This window comes from Grammomys surdaster, unplaced genomic scaffold (assembly GCF_004785775.1).
Source record: "Grammomys surdaster isolate TR1022 unplaced genomic scaffold, NIH_TR_1.0 125979, whole genome shotgun sequence".
In the NCBI taxonomy this organism is placed as follows: Eukaryota; Metazoa; Chordata; class Mammalia; order Rodentia; family Muridae; genus Grammomys; species Grammomys surdaster.
This window is the reverse complement of record NW_021620795.1, coordinates 3129843-3153850: the sequence shown is the minus strand read 5'-3', so window position 1 is coordinate 3153850 and position 24008 is coordinate 3129843. Positions and strand designations below refer to the sequence as shown.

Genomic DNA, 24008 nt, shown 5'->3' with positions numbered 1-24008 from the left:
CTCCCTCTCCCTCTCCCTCTCCCTCTCCCTCTCTCTCTCTCTCTCTCTCTCTCTCTCTCTCTGGAGTAAGCCATAAAAAGACAGTATATGGGCCAAATCCTGTAATCAGTTCTACTGATACATTCTATTTTACTTTGACTGGTAAACCTGGAAGTAGTTGCAGGAGGAGCACAGTTAATTTTAAGAGGTTGCCAGAGCTTAAGAAAGATTTCCAAGACTCTACTGACTTTTTCCTTTCTGTAAGCTCAAGATTGTCCAATTCTTTCTATACTAAAAACACTCAGAGAATTTTCCCAATGATGGCCCATTTTCTCCTTCAGATTCATTTGAAGCAATCTGTTAGATGATATTGGAATGATCTGAACCTTGATTTAGGCTGTACAGTTTATCTACTAGACTTGGCAGGTATATTTTATCAAAGAAATCAGCACACACTACCCTTCATCCAGGGATTTAATAGTTACGCCAAGTTACTGTCAATCCTGGCCTTGTACAATAATGGAAACAATAATCCATGTCCATATACCTTGAATAAGAGGAAAACTAAGTACATTCCATCACAGTTACTGATACAAAAGAAGAGGGAAAAACTGAAGACTCAGGCAAGGGGACTGAGGCATAAGAGCAAAGGGAGCCCTTGTCACAAAAGCAAAAGTGTAGGTCAAGGGTAGCAAATGACAGGGGGCAAGGGAAAGGCAGGGCAAAAAGCTGAAAGCTTCATTGAATGAGTAAATCCAAACTCTGGAATATGGGTTTAGATGCCAAGTGGCTGAATCTTCTGCCCATATCCCATTGTGAAATTTGTAATTCTGCAAACAGGTATGGTGGTCTGGTCCACTGCATTAGCTCTTTGGTGAGCACACTGTTGTATGTCTGTGCTATGAACACTGATAAGACCTCTGAAGAGTGAAGCTTTTAAGAGTGGATTTTCCTGCAGTCTGATGATGTTCAAGAGGTTTCTAAGGCATCCAGAGTGTAGTACCTTTGAACCATTGAGACTGCACAGGGCCTGGGAGCCTGGGAGACACAGAACTGGGAGCTGGTGGTGAGACAAAGCTGGTATGTAAGCAGGAGACTTCATTTTGAAATCATTTGCTGTTGGTGTGAAGATACAGGCCTGGTGGCTTAGGGGACAGAACAGAATAGAGTGGAGCGCCTCCATAAGGAGGAAAATTTAATAAAGCTTGTCTCTCAAAAGAACTACCAACTTCAAACTGAAGGCTGGCCTTTTTATCCCATTTTATATTTTTGAAGTCTATATAGCCCCAAAACATACAACGAGCATCCTTTATTAAAAATCATCATTTGAATAATAAAGAATATTATTATTAAATTATAATAATATAATTTAATAGATTAAATATTTCATTATGTTAAATTACCATGTATTTGTAAAAGAAAAAATATTCCTTAACTTAAGGGAAAATTATTGACTTGGACCTCCAACAGCAGAAATCAAAGCTGGGATAGAAATTTCAAACAAAATGTCCACTTTTCTTTTAATCTACAGTGAACATTCAATCATGAATCCAGTTTCACACTTGTTTCTACATCCTTTGCCTTGGATAACTAAAGTATAATATCCAGTTAGTAGAAAGGAAACTAACAACTCAAAACTGAAACAATGACAGAAAAATTGTGTGTATGTGCATACTGTGTGTGCACTGTATGTGTGTGTGCACTTGTATGTGTATATGCACTGTATGTGTGCATCCTGTATGTATATACTGTATGTGTATATACACTATATGTGTGCATACTATATATATATATACATATATATGTATGTATATATACACATATACACTGCATGTGTGTGTGCACTATATGTGTGGGTACACTATATGTGTAGGTGCAGTGTATGTGTGTATACATTGTATATGAGTATGCACTGTATGTGTGGGTGTACTGTATGTGTGGGTGCACTGTATGTGTGGGTACACTGTGTATATACACTGTATGTGTGTATGCACTGTATGTATGTATGTGTGTGTGTGTGTGCACTATGTAACTAACATACCAATCATTTTCAAAAGTAACTTTAAGAAAGCCCTGTAAGTCCTTCAAAGCACATTTAAAATTTGAATTTCAAAACACAATTGACTTGATTCCATAAACAAAGGTCCAAATGCTTTTTGGTTTGTGACATCATCTGTCACAGGGAGGAGCTCTTTGCCCCCTAAGCTGCACTTAGCATCCAGCGTTGTGTATTTCCTCTGCCTCACGTAGTGTCATCATGCAGTCTATTTTGGGGAAACAGCACAGTGAATTCTCTTACTAAGCAAATGCAAGCAGTAAGGTGAGCTCAGAAGGGAGACAGGGAGAGGAAAATGGAAAGTACTGACCTGAGAGTCAAGCTGATTGGAGCAAGGGTGAGAGCAGCGGTTTGGAGACAAGCAGAAAGGAAGGGGTAGCAAAAGAGAACAAAAGGAGGGAGAGCCATTAGTTTTAAACATACAGCCAACAGATGGTACATTAGCAGGTTCTATAACCAAACGAAGGATAATAAAGCAAAACTTCTATATGATATATACCCCATAGCCCTGGGCACACACCATAAGCTGTTCCATTATAGACCATGCATAAGAAACCGGTATCTGCTTGCATACACATAATCACACAGGCACTCATGGGAACCAGAGAGCTGTTCCTGCCTCAGTACAATGACTACATTTGAATTTTTTTAAAGGAAGTCCCTAGCTACTTGTGTGTACAGTATTTTGTTTTCTCCATTTGATAAAACAAAACTGAAATCACTAAGGTCAAGCTGTGATGTCACAAAAACTTTTATTTGAATAAGTGGGTTGGGTGGTTACATCCTAAGAGATGTTTTCCTTCACTCTTAAAAATAAAGGAACTTAGCAATGTGGATTCTGTCTCAAAGACTCACAGTTAATGCTTATAGGGCACTACACCTAGCAGTAAGCAAAGGCCCTGTGCGGGGGGCTTTTGGTGAGGTACCGCCTGCCTGGTAGCCTCTCTACAAGGGCAACTTCCAAAGCAGAGAATAGTTCCTTTCCATTGAGATAAACAAGATTTCTGGCTTTGCCACTGAGAATACCCACGTGTTTGTTAACTTATTTGCATAAGAACTTCCAACCAGGCAAAACAGTAGTCTGTAAAGGGAAGGCAAGCTTAGAGGAGGAAGTTATGATTATGTTCCAAGCTATGAAAGGAACGTGTAGGAGATGTTCATTTTTGTTAACCTGTAAAATATCCTTCCCAACAGCGAGGTGGATACACAAAACATCTGTCCAAACATCTGCTCACAAATCCCTGCCATTGTATGTTGTAATGTAGTTTTAAGAATGTCACATAAATGGACAGACAAATCCTTATGATAAAGTCTAACCTCGAACATTTCAAATGAAAATCATGTCGACTATGATGATAAAAATCAAAGAGAAAATTTTAAAGTGCACACATGGTGCACTTCATAGTCCAGGTTGAGTGTTTCTCAGTCATAAATGTACCACTGATCCAAGCCAGGTCATGGCCATCATGGCGACTGTAGCAACAGAGCTCAGCTGCTGTTTCTAATCCTTCTGGATCATACTGAATTAAGCTGAGGATCTTGGCCCTTGGTAGAAAATGCTGAGCTAGAACAGCTAGCACATACTTCAGATGCCACTTTGCCTTCCCCAAGGGACCCTGGCTCTGAAATCTTTCTATGGGATCACTACAGTGTTTTAGTCCCTTACAACTTTATTCTCAAGAAATTTCTTGGCTGGAGATGGCTCTGTGGTTGATTGCACTGGTTGCTCCTCCAGAGGACATGAGTTCAATTCCCCACACCTACTTGACAGTTAAAAAACATTGGTTACTCCAAAAGTCCAGGGACTCTTACACCCTCTTCCGGTCTCCCCAGGTACCAGACACACATGTGGTACATAAACATACTAGCAGGCAAAACACCCATATGCTTAAAACAAGAACAAATACATTGCCCAAATAATTTTTAAAACATTTCTTCAAGTGCAGTAGTAGACAAAATTACTCAGAGGAAAGAAGTATATACCAAAGTAAGTAGAATTCACACCAGATTTCTCCCCTGTACTGTGAGACTTTTAGAATATATTATAATACTCTAGAAATAATAAGAAAGTTTAAATTTGTATTTCAAAAAGAGCCCTGAAAGGCATCAAAGAAATTGTGTCAGCACATTATTGAGAAAATCAGAGAGGAAAATAATAGTTTCTTTCTCAACATTAGATAAGGTTCTGTTAGGCACCAAAAATCATTTTTCAATGTCCAAATGTCTGATGGCATTAACCCTCAGTCTAGATAATTAACCAGTCCCTTGTCTTCTGCTCTGATGTTATGTCTTATGGGGGGAGTCTCCAGGGACCCCTGCTCCCCTTCACCATCTAGAGGGATGGATATGGCTGAGGACTCAATTTGAGCTCTGGACAAACATCAGAAAAAGCTTTAACAGATTTAAGATAATTATGGCTAGAGGTCACCCGACTGACTCCTTCCCATGAGTGGGATACAAGAAAGCCAGTGGCAGAAGGCCTTGTTTGACAGACCTATTATTCCCTTTCCTTCTCTAGGCACCACAGATTCATTTGGAACTTAAATAAACCCTGGAGATTGTGATGAGTATCAATACAGCAGAGCATTGTGCTTTGCTGACTCCAAGGTTCGGTCAGCTGCTGAGTTGTGTGGTCTACATCACAACAGAGCAAAGGAAGCAGCCTGCTTCTGACTCACTCTTGGGTTTTCCTTAGGCCTTTTCCCTGTGACCAGCTCCTCCAGAGAAGCCTATGGTTGCTTCCAGCTAGAACATCAGCATCCAGGACAAGTGTTCATCATGTGAGAAGCACAGCAAGTGAAGCTTACCATACACCTTAAAAAGCTGCGTCTCTAATGGCTGACAAGAAACAGCATTCTTGTGGTGCTGAAGGAACAACTTCACTGGAAATGACAGCTGTATGCTGTGCAGAATATATTTATGGTGGAGAAACTCTTTTAAATGAGAAGATGAACAGAATAAGAAGACAAACTGGCCTCTGGAAGAGAAGCTGGCCCCTGCCAGGGTATCAGAGTCAGTCCTAACCTCAAATGTTTTGTTGCATGTGACAGAAGTTCTGGAACATTTTAGAACATGGGCTGCTTCAAAAAGAGGGCTTTTCGCTCTGGTAGGTCACGTTACAAGCCAGAGACCACAAATTCATTTCAAGTTCAATATTTGGGTTTTCAAAATCACAAACTTAATTGCAAGCATTCTCTATGACTCCAAAATGGAGATATATGTCACAATGCTAAGAAATCTTTAGTTCTCAACATTATGAGGTATGAATTTTGTAGTTTCAGCCAGCAGAGATACTAACCCATGTGAAAAGGGCTGCCTGACAAAGTCAAGGAAGACCCTTTGGTGGGAACGAATATACATGCAGCCCAGCAGATAATGCTTCAGAAAGGGAGGCCAAGGCTGCGCCTTCTTTTTCCCAGGAGAGTTCTCCTTTGGACCTCCACCCCCACCCCCTTGGGGGCCTGGGCTGGGCTGGGACTCAGACATTTCCCAGACTGTGTTCTGCTGCTGGACCCAAGATGCAGGCAGGCAGAGATCTGGGATAGAGTCAGGCTCCGGCACATGTTTTATGAATTACAGTGCCTGGGAGGCATCAGCTTTAAGGAGAGGCAAATGCAGAGATAAAGAAAATGTGCAGAAAGTACATAAAGATAAATGCCTGTAAAATCACTGCTGCTTTAATGCTTTCCATATTGAAGAAATAAAACTGTGAATATTCTTGATGATTTAATGGCTCCACAGCCCAGCTAAGACCTGTTTTTCCAACTAGATAATTAAGCCATTTATATGTAAATGTTTATAGTAGCCGATCCTGATTTTCAATTACAGTTCTCAGGAACTGCTTTAGTAGAGAAAAATGCCTTCTAAACATTCAGAGCGTCACTTTCCCTCACAGAAACTAATAAGGAAGAGGCGGGGCTCTGGTGGCTTCAAGGCCTGCTAAGAGAGGACCCTCGGGCTCCCTGCATGACTTCAGTGCTGCGAGATGAGTTTCTCTACAAGGCCCCTTGGTGGAAGGCATTGTTCTCAGCTGCTCCTAGGTTGGAGTTCTAGTTTTGATTCTTCTGAGCACTATCATCTTTAGAAAGTCACTAAATGTGTATAACTCATGTTTCCTCGTATATTTAAAGGGGCGGGGGGCATCTTGATCATTTTTTGTGGGAAAGATTAAGTCAAATACAAGTCTCCAGGTCAAGTGCTCAACATAGTATCTGGCACACAGTGATGAAAAAATACAAAGACTTTATTCTTATGGTTATAATTGCCATTACTAATTATGCTGGTGTTGCTATCTATGAAATCATCCACTGAGATAACTGCTTCTCCAAGAGGTAGGCTAGAAGCTCATAGACCTACACTACAGCTGCTCATCTCTGACCACAGGAAGGCCATTGTGAATGAATGAATAAATGAATGAATAACCACAGAAGGTCATTCAACTTTTCAGTGTCTAGTTTTTTAACAAGAAGACACAGTCATAAGTTCTTTGTGATTCCATACTAGTGTTTTTTTTTCCTTCTTCTTCAGAAAAACCAGTCTTGAAATGCAACTCCAAAAAGATCATATAGAGAGCTATACCTAAACCATGGCCCTGGAGTTTTAAGAACCAGCATGCTGGCAGACCTTTCCCACACTTTAAAATTAAAAGCTCTTAAAGATTATTTTTTAAGTTTTATTATGCCTTAATTTTTTCTTTTGCATATATGTGTTTGTGTGTATATAGGAAGTGACATGTGTGTGCCATAGCATGTGTCTGAAGGTCAGAGAGCAAGGCTTCCTCTTTTCACTATGTGGATCCTAGAAATCCAATGCAGGCACCTTTATCTGTTAAGCCATCTGGCCAGCCTGCCCTTAAAGATTTGAATTGCATAGTTAACTCAATAAAAAAGAAACTGCCTTATGTGCTAAAATTAGTTACATTGAATCAAACTTAGTCACAGTGTCAACAAATAAGGCTACAATTATTAAAATAACTACTCATAAATTTGGTGTTTAGATGATTAAATACAATATTGAAAACATTGGTGAAATTTCACTGTGAATCATCTGCCCATCCAATGCAGGCAGTTAATATTGAGAACTGATTTGTTTTGGCATTCCATTCTTTATAAAGAGGTTAGTGTCCTACCTTATATGAAAACTGGGTAGATACAAAACAGAATACATTTTAATAAGTTGTTAGAAATTCAGCTTTAACAAGATTCATGGTCACAGTGCTAGCACATAGCAGATGCAAAATTGGAACCCAGGTCTTTCTTTAGCAAAAGCCCATTATCATTCTTGTAAGGTCACAGAGCACTGCTCTGCACATGTCTTCAAGTCCTTCAGAACCTCACAAGAGTCTCTGTCCATGCTGGGAAGCATTCAGTGATTTACTCAAAATTGGCTGATTCCTTCCATATGGATTGAATCTAGAAAAACAAATTCTACCTTATTGCAGAACCAATGAGAAATACTCAGAGGTTCTATAGAGCTATGGAAGAGTGTTTAGAAAGTCCTTTCCTTACAGAAGTATAGGAAAAAGCATTAGTAACTAGAATATTTTCCTGACCTTGCCACACATTAATATAATATAGGTATAGTTTATCTCAAAATATAAAGACACTAGAAGTCTGCTTTAGACTCATTCTTATAGACTGAATTTGTGATCATGTAGATCCTACCTAACATATTTAATCACTTTTATTTTCCAAGCAGTCTCAGATCCTCTTAAAAGATAATTTTTAAGGAAGAATTTGTTACAGTGTGCCAAAAGACATCCAAAAAGACAAGAGCATCCCTTTCTCTTATCTGAATGAAGAAACTTCAACTATATTTCTCCATATTCTCTGTTGCTTGTGACAAACCAAAACCACAAATGACCATTTTTAATGGGAAGGAACTGAGGTTTCAGATAGTCAAAGCACAAATTTTTGCATACTTTGCTGGCACAAGTACTGGATCTGAGGCACCCCTTAAGGAAGCCAGGCTGTTTACCTAGATACTGCAGGAGTTCTTAGTTCTTCAGAAGGTATACCTGTGTCTCTGTAGTATCCTACAGAAACACACCATCATCCTTCACCTGGAAGGTTATGTTTCTCACATATTAACTTCTAACTTGTGATATGAGTGTGTGCAGGTGGGTGTTTCAAAGGTGCCCAAGTCAAAGGGCTCACCACCCATCAATGTTTGCTCACCTTGGACAACTCTCAGGATGCAGAACTCACCTCTCCAGTTCCGCTATCTTCTTGTCTTTGTCGTTTTTCTCGTTCTCCACCTCCTTGAGGATCTCCAGCAGCCTGTCCACTTCAGCTTGAGCCTTGCCACATTCATCACGGTAGTAAGATGCTTCCTTGTCCAGCTGCTTCAGTCGGTCTGCAAACTCGGGGTTCATCCTGGAGTCGTCTTCAATATTATGCGCCTTCAACATTACATTTTTAAAGAGTGGAGTTAAGACAATTGTTCAGAACAACAGAGAGTGTAGTCACCAATGGCCCAGAACGTAACTTTGGAGAGAAAATAACCAACAAGAATTATGGGTATTCTGTCAGTGAGAAGGCAAACTGAGGGGGAATCATATATTCCATAATGTTAACTTTAAAGTATGTGATAGTGTCCCACAGAGGGGTTCTTCTGCTACTGATGTTTTGTTATGCTACGTTTTGCTACTTTTGACCTTTTTCTTTCAACTAAAATGTGGGGGAGAGATGGAAGAAGAGACTTGTGTCTTAGTTCTTATTCATTCAGTAAGAAGGATGGAGTCTGTACAATTCCTCACAAGAGAATTTTCATCAAATCCTTCCATTTCCAACTTAGAGAATGAACAGGACTGGAGTATTTGTTTTCCAAGCCTGGGAAGGGTGCGTGTAGGGCCAAGTAGTCTTTAGAAGACTGATAAAGTACATCACCCTATTGAGAAATGCTGACCAAAGTAGTTTGGAATGAAGACCTTTTGAAGTTAGGAAGGGCTTTCTAACTAACAGACATACCCATAAATTCTTATTTACTTGAATAAGTTTAACCTAAACAATGAGGAGATGAGCTAGGTCATGAACAAGCACACAGACAAGAATCTGCAAACACATGCAGGGGTGGAGAGCAGCTGTACACACCAGAACAGACACAGTCAACAACAAGCAACATCACTGTAGAATAATTTGCAGCCAAAGTATTTGTGGGTTTGTGTGCATGGATATGTGCGTGTGGTGACATGATAGTTTATTTTTTCCCCAAATAAACTTTTGGCTGAAATATTCCCAGACAGATGCAGGAACACCGCACCACAATGTTTTGCCTACCCCTTGTTTCCCTTCATCCCTAATTGGCTTCTTCAAAGAGCAGGCAGGAAGAAAGCAAGTGGTTTAACGATGGTGCACATTGAACATAGAAAGTTCAGAGAAGTCATACAGGTATGGTTCTCCAAAAAATCCGTGTGAGAAGTAATAAAACATCAACAATCCATTAGACTTGAGTTTTTCTGCTTTCCCGCTTTGTGGAGCACATGTCCACTGTACTTTTATACTTTCTTTAATTTAAGGGAAAAAACAAGGCAAGCAAGCTCTAGCTACTGTGGGGTTAAATGGATCATGCATGGTTAGAGAAATTAATACTAATACTACTGTTAGAAGGTTGACAGTCTTTGCAATGATTTAGTAAAAGAAAAATTCAAAAATTAGTATAAATAAAATAAATTTCTTACTCATGACAAAATCATTTTTAAATAATATTTTTGCATGTAACATATTATTTAAGCATGAGGATAAAGGGGGCATAATTTTTCACATTATTTAAATTTTTCTTGCTTAAGAAATAAATACAACTATGAAAAAGAACTTGAAAAAATTCCATCGATCCAACATACTATTAAAAACTGGTTACTCTCTTTTACCAACAAATCTCAAAAGCATTTTATTTTTATTTAGTGTGCACTCTGGGCCTCCCTGTAACAGACTAGTGCATGCTTTCAGTATTTATTAAAATGAAACTAATTATTAAGCTTTTAGGAAGGAGTTTGTTCCTATATTAATCATATTTTTATATAAAATGATCAATATTTAAATAGCTGAGCTTCTACTTTGATAATTTAGAACAGATAATCTCATTTTAAAATGAGCTAACTATATACTTCTATCTATGATAAAAATAAACTTATTACTTTTGCGACAAGAAACACAATTTTTGAATAGTTAAACTATATCTTATTTCTCTCTTTCCATTGTTAAACTGACCACTATTTTATGACAATTTAAAAATAAATTTTTGGATCATTCTCAAACTCTCCAATCAATACCATTAATATTTTAAAAACAGTGGACTAAGCAACAATTAATTAGAAACAATCAAAACTCACAAATAAACATATTCTGGAGCCAAAAAAGTTAGGAGTTAAGCATGATAGTTTATCTTGTTTTATTTTAAATTCTTTGGATTATGATTATCATTTTAACGAGCAAATAAGTGACTAATAGCCATGAGACATTAGCGCTAAATGAAAATTTGCACTATGTCCTATGTTAAGAGGCAAGTCAAAAGAACTTCCAAAGACAGTGAAAACATACAAAATGACAAACATCTAGAAGGTAATCTTCATGTTCTGTTATGACTATTATTTTATAATAATCCTAGACATAAGACTTGTGTACAGCTAGTACACAATAGCTTTAATAGGGTTGTTTAGTTTTCATCAACACACTCTTTAGAGAAGACTCTTCTGAGAGGTTTAGGAAGAAAGGACTGGCTGTTCCTGGCAGGTATGCATGTCCTTTGTATAATCCTGAAGATGATAACCCAAGGCCAGTCTTTAACAGTGGGTGAATTAGATAAGGTTATACTCTTTTTAGCCCAATAAACGAGTATAGATGAATTACTCATGTGATGTGTAGACAAACAGAAATCTAAGGGGGAGAATGCCTGAATCTCGAAGGTACCACTGATGTTTTCATGTAATGCATGTTATTAAAGCCCATTGGCAAGTTTGTAGCTGTCCTATGTCTGTCAGATAAAACTTGAAAGTGTTAATAATCCTTTCTTTTTAAATGACTATACACCTCTCTGTCTCTCTCTTCTCTCTTCTCTCTTCTCTCTTCTCTCTTCTTCTCTCTCTCTCTCTCTCTTTCTCTCTCTCTCTCTCTCTCTCTCTCTCTCTCTCTCTCTCTCTCTCTCTCTCTCTCTCTCTCCTCAACATAGTACCTATTGATTTCAGGAAAAATAATTTATGTCAGACTATCTTCAATCCTCAAGAATAATTCTTAGAGGGGCTTTTTGATAGACATGATAATAGATAGCATTATAAAATGCTTACAACAATAGAAATCTTTAAGAAAGATTGTTAAAAGTACAGGAGGAAAGTCTTTCTTAGATCATCTCTTAAGGTTCATGTAATGAACATGACAGGTCCTCATGACTGGAAAGATCTGTGAGTCCCCTGTCCATTCTAAATACAAATTCAAAAGTCTACATAAATTGTCTAGGAGTTATTAGAGTTAAGTAACTCGACTGAGCATGAATTGCAACTGTTCAGAGGGCCGTTTTAGTCAGTAGAGAAGTGATCAGAACTGTATCAGAAACAAAGCAGCACTTTAGATGACTGATATATGTCAATCAAAGGAAAGGGTGGTCAGCCCCAATGTTGGGAGCTACCAAGTATTACAATCACATATCTAAACGTACTTGTACTTAGACTTATAAAGGCTGAACACTGATTATTCTCACTGGTGTATTGGTCTATAGTACCAGAGGTCTAAGAAGGAAAGCATTGACTTCAGTCCAGAACTCTGCTGTGACACAAGGCAGGGGACATTTACACTCACTTGGAAATGGGCCCTAACAATTTTTAATAAAAAATTATTTCCCTCAAAACAAATGATTACTTGCAAACTAAAGTACAAGTCAACCATTAGGTAATAAAGCTGTTGATGTCGCATCCATGCTGCCTCTAGACTTCAGCAGTAATTTGCTAAACTTATGCACTGCAAAAATATGTCTCTCAGTTACAGGACTTTGCTGTCTGGTGACCATAGACAGTGTTTCAACATTCCTCTCATATCTTAATAGCAGGACAGGGTGTAAACTATTTTAGACATTGACATAATTCTAAGTTATGAAGAAAAGAGACTCATTAAATTTTCTGACTATAATTCCACAACTACAACATATTATAATTTTTTTCAACTAAAAATGAGTAAATGCCAGACATAATTATTGGCCCTAAGTAATATATTTTGAAAGTAATGATATATTTTGGAATCTTATGTTTCATCATTTTAAAAGAAATTATACTTTTAAAAACCAAACTAACTAAACTCAGAACATTCACAATCTGCACTTTAAACTTGCTACAATTTATTTTCATAGATAAAACAAATACAATACATATAAATAAACATAAACAAATACTCCAAATACACACAAAAATAAAAATCTATATACTTAGCACATTTTAAAAACCCTTCATATAAAAATGTAATTATTGACATAATTCTCCTGGAATTTTTGAAAATTAGCAACATTGAGGATTAAAGGTATTATCTAGACATTCTGAAATAAAACATGTAACTTTACATTATTATGTCATGTAGTATATTACTTGAGTTATTTTGACATTGACTGCCTATATCAATTGTTGGATATGTGTTTGTATACATGCATGTGTTTACATGTACCATCCATATTCTCTGAAGTAGATAAGTAGTTATAAATAGTTGTAATCTTCTGTCTAGATAATACCTTTAGTTCTCAATGTTGCTAATTTTCAAAAATTCCAGGGGAATTATGTTAATAATTACATTTTTATTTGAAGGGTTTTAAAATGTGCTAAGCATATAGAATTTTATTTTTTGAAACAGGATACTGGTTTAAGAATGAATCAAATAGTTTTTAGAAATAGACTTTAAAAGTGGGGGGAATTGCTAAGAACAATAGTCACAAAGGCATTTATAATCAGCACACAATGTCCCTAGGAATGCATAGTCCTGAAATGACATATTAAACAGAGAAGTCTCCCTGAACATTAAGAAGATTGTTTTTTTCCCTTTGTGTAAAATGAAAAAAAGTGTCTGAGATTTTGTGTTTGTTTTGTTTTTTTTTGTTTGTTTGTTTTGTAAGCCCTTAAATTAAATGTAAGTCCTGCACAAAGTATGTTTACGAGAAGCCAGATTTTAAATGGACAGTGACTGGCCAGGGGGAGCTCACAGGAGCACTTCAGAGGGGTTTCAAATGCACCCTTACCAGCAATGGGGTATATTACAAAGTATTCAATGAACGTGTCCAAAAAATCAAAATATTCTTTTAAAATATAGGAAAGACTTTTGGACACCATCTCTAAGCATACTAGGGCTATCACCAGGACAGTATTTTAAGGCAAGGATAAACTATATTATTTGTCTAGAATTAAAAACTAAGGGGAGAAATAGATTCAGTGTTAGTCAGCCTACATATATTTACAGTGACAACACAAAAATCCTCCAGGATCGGAAGCTGGTAGTTAAGTGAAGACAGGCTATTATTAGGAGAAATAATTAGGATTCAAAGGCAAAATTTTAAGTTCCTACGAAATGACATCAGCACATTATTTAGCAGAATGGAGTATCTACAGCAAAAGAATAGAAAGTAAATGCTTTATTTGTACTCCAGAACGTATTTGCAGAAAGATGTCAAAACCTGATCCTTATTTACTCTGAGTGTAGGCACATGGACATTGTTCTGACAGTAAAATGTGCTCATGCATTCAAAACAACTATAGTAAATTCACCAGAAACATGAAGGAAGCCATATTCAAAATAAACACATGAGAGCAAAAACTTCCTGAGCATCAATAACTGGTTAGAAAATAAAAGGTGGGGGTTAGAGAGATGGCTCAATGGTTAAGAGCATGGACTACTATTCAAGAGGACCCGAGTTCAATTCCCAGCACCCACATGGCAGCTCACAAATGTCTGTAACTCTAGTTCCAGGGGATCTGACACCCTCAAATACATATGCAGGTAAAACACTAATGCACATGTAATTAAAATAAATAAATTATTTAAAAAAGAAAATAAAAGGAGAAATGTAGCCATTGCTGCAACCGTTATACAATATATGTGTGCATATGCTTCACAATAGCTTTAGAAATATAATACCCCAAAATAAATACCCAGCCCTGTAATAGGAAAATGTCAAAACTTTACTCTAGAAAAAAGCACGTTAAAAAAGTTGGATCAAGTTTATAAATGATAATAAATCATATCAGAACTGTATCAATGACTCTTAAAATTATTATACAGGATGAATATAACTCAAATTAAATCACCAGGAACTGTGATTTTTAATTGACAAAAGTGACTCCTAAATTCATCTGGAAGGTAAAAAAAAATTAAAAATTAAGAACTCCCAAACAAGACAGAAACAAAAGCAGAGAGAATTCAGCTAGAACATGACCCAGAACATTCAGCTAGAACATGACTAGGTGTTTAAACATCACACAGTCACAGAAATAAGATTCTGACCCAACAGCAAGAGACACAGCTAAAACTAAACTGCAGCTTAGGAACTAAGACCTTTGTTCCAAGGAGAGTATAATACTCAAAACTATGACAACAAGGTCAGAGAACATTTGAGAAACAATGAACATTAACTGATAGTTTTAAAAAATATATACTAGACCTCTCGATGTTAATCAAAATACAGATAAGAGTTGTATTTAATATTAAAAAAAATGGCATCCAAAAATTTTCATACTTGTGAGCGAAATCAGAGAATGACTTCAAGGAATAGAGAAAATAATAAAATTTTAAATAAAAGAAAGAGACAAAGAAAGAAATCCCACTGATCAAAAATCCTCAAAGAATTCTCTGTATTAAAAATGAAATATAATTGTCACAATATGAGAAAAATTGTCTAGAGAACAGAAAACAACTCATAAGACCCAATGAGCCAAACTAGAAATTTAAAAGCAAGAGCTTACATATATTTTTAAACCTAAAACTCGTTAGTAATTAAAGAGAAGAAGACAAATGACCTAAGGATTTTTCAAAGTTATGTGAAATGACAGTTCTCAGTGTAGGCCAGGGTGTGGTCAAAAAGGTCACATTTACTCAGTGCTGGGAGAAGGCTCTTGGTAAAAGTTCTCCAAAATACAACATTGTAAGAACTATTGAGATAACCTTAAAAACCAGGATGGCTGATCCAGAAAGTTATCCTATGAAGAAAGAAAAAGGCAGGGAGAAGGGAGGGTGGAGAAGGGTGGAGCTTAGGAGGAGGGGAGGAAAGGAGAAGATGGAGGAATGGGTAGTTGGAGAGCTTGTCACAGCTAAACTTGTAGCACTGACAAAAATGGGTATATGTGATCAAAATATGTAATAAATAGAGTAGACAGCATATCAGTTACGAGGTGCTCTGGGAGAATAATTGCATGAGGGAATGAATTCTAATGTTTTATTCTAAAAATGGTAAAATATAAAAAATTGAATAAACATTTTGGTACAACTTGGTGAAAATAAATAAAGTATGTAAGGAAAAAAGGAGGAACAAAAAGGAAGGAAGGAAGAACATATGGGCAGACAGACAGGGAGACAGAGAGGAAAAAAGGAGAGAAAGAAGAGTAGTATCTTCCACTTAAGGGTGCCTGGTAGAGGAACATGAGCACATACTCACTCCTCCTGGCTACATCTGCCGTGAGCTGTCCTCTTGCTCTATTATCTGTTACATCCTTCTTTACTTTTTCAATACCATGGCTATATATTACTTTTATAACTAGGAGAATGCAGTCACTTTTAAGACTGTAAAGGGTAGAAAACTGCATCCCTATCAGAACCTTCCTTCTACCTCCAAAAAAAAAAACCCCAAACCCTAGATCCTGAAAATATCTGCAGACAGGGGGAGTTAAAACAAGGAGAGCTGGCAATATTCCCAGGACGCCAAACCATTTGGTTAGCTTAATTAACATGAGGAAGAATGTCAGCCTAAGACCTTGAATTAGTCACTAAAAAGAGTTTGTTTTTGACTTGCTGAGGCCAGGCCCTGTGTGGAAGAGAAAGGGAAAGTAGAAAACACCATGCCACTAAGCCATTTCTTTGACCCTGTCTACTCTGAGAAGGGTTGATAGACTCCACCTACTGTCCTGAGAACTCTCTGCAGCCATAGAAACATAGCAGTCCCTCTGTGCTTCATATGCACAAAGCACCGCAAATTTAGATTCTTCTGTCCTTAACTTGTAACTATGAAAAAAAATGTTATGCAATCTTGTTCTAGAAACATTTACCAAATGCTTTAAAAAAAAATCAGGGTGATCTTTCAAGCTTCGGGATATTCTAATCTATTGTTGTTATTATTGTTAATTATTCATCATTATTATTATTGCTATTTGTCTTTCTTAACCTCTCAATTGTCTTGAACCTATCTATTACTACTTTCATTCAAATGTTAAGGGAAAGAAAACTTGAGCAGTTTGTTTGGTTGGTTGTTTGGTTGTTTGGTTGTTTGGTTAGTTGGTTGGTTGGTTGGTTGGTTGGTTGGTTGGTTGTTTGGTTAGTTGGTTGGTTGGTTGGTTGGTTGGTTAGTTTTGCTACTCTGCTCAGATCCATGTGGAGGACACTCCAGCAAGGCATTAGGGACTATGTTTGTAAACGTATTTGTTGGGTCAAATGAAGGGTCCAGGCAGAATCTATGAAGTACATCAAGCATCTTGCACATCTGCCTGTACACAGGCTGAGCTTGGCTAAAGAAATAACATTGTGTTGACTGAATTGCTTCCTTTATGCATATCTTTTTTTTCTGTGATGTAGATTTATAAATAGAAGACAATTAGAGTGATGGTACATCATCATCCTTCTCCAGTGACACATTCTAGTGACCTTCACTTACTCTAACTCTCAGTAAGCTAATCTGTTGACAAAACAATTTTTTAAAATAAACTAAACAAACAAATAAGTGTTTGATATGAATGGACATGTCATTAAGATAAATAGCGAGTAGGGACATTTTATTCATTTTTGAACTAGTTACCTGCTTTTCAGACTTCATTAAACTAAATTCAGAATTGCTATGTTCCATTATCAGTAGAGGATGTTGTAACCTGCCCTCGGGCCTGTGAGATATTTTGAACTTTTACAAACCCTACATTGTTGTTAGGAGTTTATCAGTCTCCAAGGGTACAGCTCAGATATTAAAGCTACACCCAGCTTAACATGGAGTTCATACATAGAGCATACATGTGAGCTGCCAGCTGTTCTACAAATGCTATTTCTGTGGCATTGAAGGGTCTCACCGAAGATACTGTAAGCCTAGATCTTCAAGCTGCTTTGCTTTGTTTTGTTTTTGTAGCCTGAGAGTTGAAGTTGGGAAGAGCTGACCATATTTCTTTGGCCTCTCATTTTTTAAATTTTAAAAGAAATGGCATTGGCTTTGTGCAGATTCGTTCCTTTTGACAGAGTGGACATGGAAGAGACTGACCAGCATTTGGGAAACGTCCCCAGTGTGGCACACTGAGACATGGGCTTAGGGGATCCTCATGCTTTGATATGTTACAGCGGGAACTTTCAGAAATGACTTACTGGATTGTACATCTGATTGAACAACTGTTCGGCTTGCTACATTGCAAAGGTGGGAAGGCATTGCCGCACAGACAGGGAAAGAAGGAAAGATCCAGAAAAACAGCATTAGCTCAGCAAATCCAGTGCATTTGCACAGACGAGCTGCTCTTCAAAAAACAAGGAGGAGAAGAAGAAATTTCAGTTTTTAAACATTCCACAGTGAAAGTGAAAGGCTCAGGGGAAACACAAATGTTGACTTTGGCTCCTAAAAAAGAATAGCTGGAATAAGAAATTTAAGGTTTGTGTTACTTTCCCTTTTTCAAGTTAAATAGCCCATGAAATAAAGAAAACTGTCCACTTTTGGTGATACATGAAGTGCTGGCCTCCAGCAATGAATCAGAAGAAGTGCTTTTGGCCAAGCCCACAATTTATTACCTGAACTTCAAAGATGGAAATAATAAAAGATTAATTAAATCTTATCATTGGATTTATAGCTCTTCTTCGGTAGTAACATAAGACTAAATTGTCTATTTGGTGTCTAACTTAAATAGAGACCAAGAGGCAGCAGGCTAGCAAAAGTGAAGGATCAGTAAGCATGGCAATACCAGACTAATTTAAATGGGAAAAAATTCAAGTCTGCAGAAAGATGAAAGGAAACTGTAGCACAGTGCTGTCAGTTATCAGTTTCCACCATTTCGATTTAGAAAAAGTAATTTTCAAAGGTATCCTGTTATGTTCCAGGTGCTTTAGTAACTATAATGGGTGCCGGTCAATTTTGTGCATGTCAAATGTGTTAAATATTACTTGTAAATAGTGTTCCCAAGTTATATTGATGAACTGTTGACACATTAATTTGACGATCAAGTTTAAAGTCTAGTACATAAAATACTACAGTAATTATTATTTAGTATTAGGCTGAGACAAGACACCTGTTTCTTCAACTGGAGTATAGCAAATAATGATTCTAACACAATTTTTTTAAAAAAAAATCTCCTAAAGCATGATATTTATTGGAAAACTGAAGGGAGAAGCCATGGCTCTTTGGATTCTGTGGCTTCTCAGCAAATTCCTATAGGTACAAGTCAAGTAACCTCTACAGCTTGAGCCTTAAAAAAAAAAATCATTCACTAGATGGTGTGGTCTATATATCAACAATCAGGTGTTCTTAATCTGCAGATAACTATGAGTAGTGTGTAGACTTAATTGTTGTGCACACTTACAATTAGTAGTCATGCCTTACCTGGTTAGCGTTGCTTAGTTAACTCACTAAAATCAGCAGAGTTTCCTCACACATGAATATGTGACTGCCATTTCTAAGAGGCTGGGAGAGAAGACACAGAATCCCTTTTCTGTGCATTTTTAATCACAAAATATTTGAAGATTTTATAAGTCCATATCAAAAGGTGTTTAAAATGGCTATGTATCCAAACTTCTCCATAAATATTTGTGTAAAAAAAAATTAGCTTATTTTAGTCAGGCATTGTTAATCAGATAACAAGTCAAAATCTCCATCGTCACTAGCAGACAAAATCTGTTCAGCTAAAATGCTAAGAATTTATAACCTGATGTGGATTTCAAGGGAAAACCTACCTAGACCATCACAAATCTTGAGTAAGACACCACTGGAAAAACTCATAGTGTATTTATTACACAAAATTATTCTATTTTCAGCTTTTATTTAGTAAATCTATTTTATTCACAAGTCACAAGCTGCTCCATTTAAAGGAGGTGAAGGCACCCCTTTAGGCTATCAGTGTTGCATATTTTTCCCCAATGGTGCATTTATATGTACATTCATATGCTCTTGCCTTGTGCTTTGAAATATCCAATGTGTATCTCATTTCTTTCTAAGGTAAGGTTTTAATGGAACTAGCAGCAGAAATTAGAGACTACTGAAAAAAAAACTACTTCATACCTAAATGTAGTCAATACTAAAAAGCCAGATGTAACATCTGTAGGTTAGGCATAAAAATATTTAAATTATCATTATCTTCTGAGGTTCACTGCACTATGTGCTTAGATGGCATAAGTAAAGGCTATGTAAATACTTAAGAATTAGTTGTGTTTTCATGAATTAAATCATTCCCTTACAATAAGACAACTATATGTGTCACTTTAGTGCTGGTGACTCTATAGAATACGAAAATGCCATTAAATACCATGTAAAATGTTGTAGGACTTGGTCTGTGAGTTTCAGTAAATGGTGTTGACTGGGAGCTTAGGAAAAGGCATGCAGCAAGTGATCTACTGGGCAAACCAAGCTGAACTGAAGCAGCCCTACGGATGTAGATTCAATAAACTAATAACCATAAACAAGGAGACTAGAGCATCAACATGTGAAAGAATCTCTTCTGTTTGTCACTATGGGATTTCAAAGGCCAACACTGAGTTATACTGACAAAGGGCTTATGTTAATCACATATATGTAGAAATCACATATAGAGCTTTGATCTCCATGACATGGAGGGTGTTTTTCAGGCATGAGTATGTTTGAGATTCTCCTACCACTACTACAAGTGAGGTAAGATCATGAAAAGGCCATTTCCCTTTGCAATAGTCTTATGTTTGAATATCACTAAACTATCATATCAGTAAAGGTTAGTATATTATAAAGTACAATATAAATAAGTTAAGAAAATGTTTCATGTCCCAAAAGCTAAAATGGCCAACTCAATCTCTATCTAATTAGCCTCAAATGGGCAATTTAAACTCTTTCACTTACTGGTCCATATTTCTGCTTTACTAAATAGTATTACTTAAAGGAAGGGAGATGTTGGGACAACCCTGAAACTAATCTTTTTCAAATGTTCTCACCATGTTGCTAAATGAGATTTACTAGGCACAGTTCTCTTTATTTTCCCATGTTCCTCTGTGTGTGTGTGTGTGTGTGTGTGTGTGTGTGTGTGTGTGTGTGCTTGTATGTGGTGCATGTCTGTGTACATGACTGTGGATGCCCCTGTATAGACATGAATTACACAGAGGTAAACATGAAGTGTCTTCCTTGGTTGCCTCTTTACCTTACATTCTTATACTTTGACATGCTGTTCTGTATTAACCTGGAACTCACCAATTAAGTAAACTGAGAGGCCAAAGACACCAGAGACCTACTCATCTCTACTTTCCAGGAATAGAATTATAGGAATAAGTCAGACTTCCTGGTATTCCTTTCCATGGGTCTCCTAGGAAAAGGAGTTAAGCATTTTACCCAGAAGCCATCTCCACAGCCATCCCTTCTGAGTCTTAGTAAGTAGACTTTCTTAGTGTAAAATTTCTCATGGTGATGAAACAGTTACATTTCAATTTGTATTCCATAACTCCATGTATAATAGAATATTTAAATGTTAACCATTCAAAATGATTCTTGTATAGACATAAACTGCTCATATCTATGGCCATTCGGGCCATCCATTTTCATAACTACAGTTGATAAATCCCCATCCTAGTGTGCTGTGGGTCACAGTCTAATCTTGTTGTATGCTTTATTTGAATGTTAAGATTTTTATCTCTTCTGGTTAGGTTTATATGTTATCAAGAGGAACAAAAGACTTAAATTAATAACGTTATGAGTTTTATATGAACAATGAGTGCAGACAAACCAAACAACGTGGGGAAAGAGGCAAAGGGACAAGGCATGACTCGGGATGCACTCTACAACAGGGTGCAGGTTGGAGAGAACAGTGAAGGCCACATGGAAAGAGCCTGCTTTCTTTTCCAAAGACTTCTGACTGTAATGAGCTTCCTTAGGCAGTAGACCATTATTAATTCACTAGAAATCATCGTTCTACAGATGCACTGGGGACTTGGCCACTTCAATGAACATCTAGAAAATGAGTGTTGCCAGGAACATTTTTGCCAAGTTGTATTACAAAAATTGACCTACTTCTGAAAGTTGTAAAAATTTGTCAAAATATAAGGAGACTTCTGGATTTTCTCCCCTGTTGGAAACATTCTTGTTCACCCTTTTCTTTTTCCCGGAGAGTAGTAGCTAGTTGTTATTCTTTTCATTTCTGCTACTATTTTGTCTCTTTCAAGTTTTCTTTCGACAGGAAACTTCAGATAGTTTTTTTTTTCAGATTTACAGAGAGAGATTTGATGCAGACTCCTCAGGAATCAACTTGAGTGTTTAATTAAAATTCTTTTATTACAGACAGCAAATGATACGGAGTTTGTTTATTTTGAAAAGGAAATAATGCTTGTCCCTTAACCATTTCATAAATTCATTCTCAAGTCAGCACATTTCTTCTTAGACTTCACTTACCTTTTTTAACTGTGCCTCCAGTTTGTTGCATTCCTCCTTCTTTTGTTCGATGGCTATTTCTAGAGACTTCAGTTTGGAGTCCCTCTTCAGTCCTGCAGAAGCTAACGAAGATGCATGTTCTTTGAGGTCGATTAAACTAGACTGAAAGAAGAAGAATGCTAGTAAGCAAAACATCACAATTTCTCCTGGCAAGGTCATCAACATACATCCGCTGATTCTACACAATGCAATAAAGTATGCATTAGACAGAACCGGCACATCTTACTATGGTAGGAATAATAGACTCTAACCTGGAAACTAAAGTTGGCTGGCTTACAAAACAGAGCAGGATCTCATTGCAATAGATTCAAATGGGACTAAATGGAGCGACCAGTACAAGAAGTTTCACATCTCAAAGCCATGCTAATGATAAAAGTCCTGAGGTGATCTTTTAGTATTACCTCTTGAAACAGACACCTAAGCTGTCCATTTGTATTTATTGTAATTAAGCTGTGCAGACTCTGAGACAGATCTGAAGCAAACTACTGACTTTGATGCTTCTTTCCAAGGATAGATCAAATACAAAGGAAGCATTCTATTAAACTCTGTCAAATCCCCTTTCTTTTAACAGAAACACAATGATTAAAATTTTCAAATATCTCCTAGTAAATCAAAGATAAAGTTCTAAACCTTAGTAGTCCAGATTCAATAAAAATGATTAATCTCCCACTCAGATACAAAGTTGCCTATATATTGCTGTTATTAACCATGTCCAGAATTCTGAGCTTCTCTAGATAGCTTGAATTCTAAAATCCAAAGAAATAAGTACTTGAAGACATATCTCTGAACACAGTTTTTACTATCTATTAGGGCAATGTTCATCATCAAATATGAAATGGCTAAGAATCCCTAGTGACAAAAATGGACAGTTGGGCACTTTATATCAAGACTGTAACAGTAAGAAAGGTAATAAGCATACAGTGTTCTCTCAGTAAAGAGTGACGCTGCCAACTACTTCATACAAGTCCCTTTCCTGAGCACTGGATGTCCTTAATGATGGAGGTCACCATTGCCCAGCAGAAAGCTCCTATACACGTGAGTCAGTTTTTCAAGACAGAAAGCTGAAGTTCATATTCACTCTTTGCCTTGTCCAAAGGTCACCTAGCCATTAAAGGTAGGTCTAAGTCTCAAACTGAAGTCTACAACTCTAATTGCATTTCCACAGGGGGTGGGGAAGGGGTGTGAAGGACTTTATAATCCAGTCATTTATCATAGTGAAGACATAGTATCACTCAAACTAAATCATAAATTCCCTAAGAACTGCGATTCTAAGAAATTCTTTTTTAAATAGTAAATTGCCGGTTGTGATGGCCAGCTTTATTTTGGTTCCTCTGTAGCTCCTAGTTATTAATCTAAGTGTTGTGAAGACATTTTTTTTAAGACATGACTAACATCTATAATCAGTTGATTTTAAGTTTTAAGATTACGTTCTGTCATCTGGGTGGGCCTGGTCCTAACCTTTGAGGAAAACAAAGAAAAAGTCCTTAGGAGCAAAACTCATCTTTTCTCCTGTGGATTACAGCAGCAGCCTGTGTCTAAGTTCTCTGTTTGTCCTTCCTGGTAGTCACATTACATCTGCTGGGCTTGTCCAGCCTCCCTTAAGAGTATAGACCATTTCCTTTTTGGGGGTCCCTTAATTTAATTAAATTTATTAATCTGGGTCTGTTTCTCTGACTGGACCTGGCAATACTTCCAGAGCTGCCCATAGGATGCTCACGTGTGGCTGGCACTGCTTATGTAACTGTTGCTGTCTGGAGCTTCTGCTTTCCAACTCACTGGGGTCTCATTTTTACTAGGAGTGAAGTTTAAGGTACAAACCCTCCAATGGAACTTGCAAATCCAAATAGTAAAGAAATTACGAATGAGGGTGAAGCTAGTATTCTTCTGTTGCATGCAAATGGCAGATCCATCCAGTCAGATTTGGCAGTACAAAATGTGTTGAAAAGAAGAATTATATTCCTTATCGCCATGACAAAGAAATGAGCTCCTCTCTAAAAGTCTAGTAAGCATTGATTTGAAGGATAAGAAACTGTCTTCTGGCTCCCTCGGTACTCCTCTTGCATCAAAGCTGCAAGTTCCTATTAAGGAAAGACTATATTCTGTATAGCGTTATCAACATACAAGGGATGGGGAACCGTGGAGAGCTGAGAAGGGGTAGCTGTGGATTAGAAAGATCGAGCATGACAAA

General features: G+C 37.1%; 1 protein-coding gene across 3 annotated transcripts in view; it reads right to left on the bottom strand.

Moving 5' to 3' along the window:
- Erc2 (ELKS/RAB6-interacting/CAST family member 2) overlaps positions 1-24008 on the bottom strand; it is an 822395-nt gene that overhangs the window by 410329 nt on the left and 388058 nt on the right. For 2 of the 3 annotated variants that reach the window (XM_028754073.1, XM_028754074.1), the window contains 4 exons: positions 21782-21922; positions 17545-17580; positions 8242-8435; positions 2346-2357 (listed from right to left, as the gene is read on the bottom strand). In XM_028754073.1, the coding sequence (XP_028609906.1) occupies positions 2346-2357; positions 8242-8435; positions 17545-17580; positions 21782-21922 (383 nt within the window). The remainder of the gene's footprint in view (positions 1-2345; positions 2358-8241; positions 8436-17544; positions 17581-21781; positions 21923-24008) is intronic. The other variant, XM_028754072.1, reaches the window with a different exon arrangement.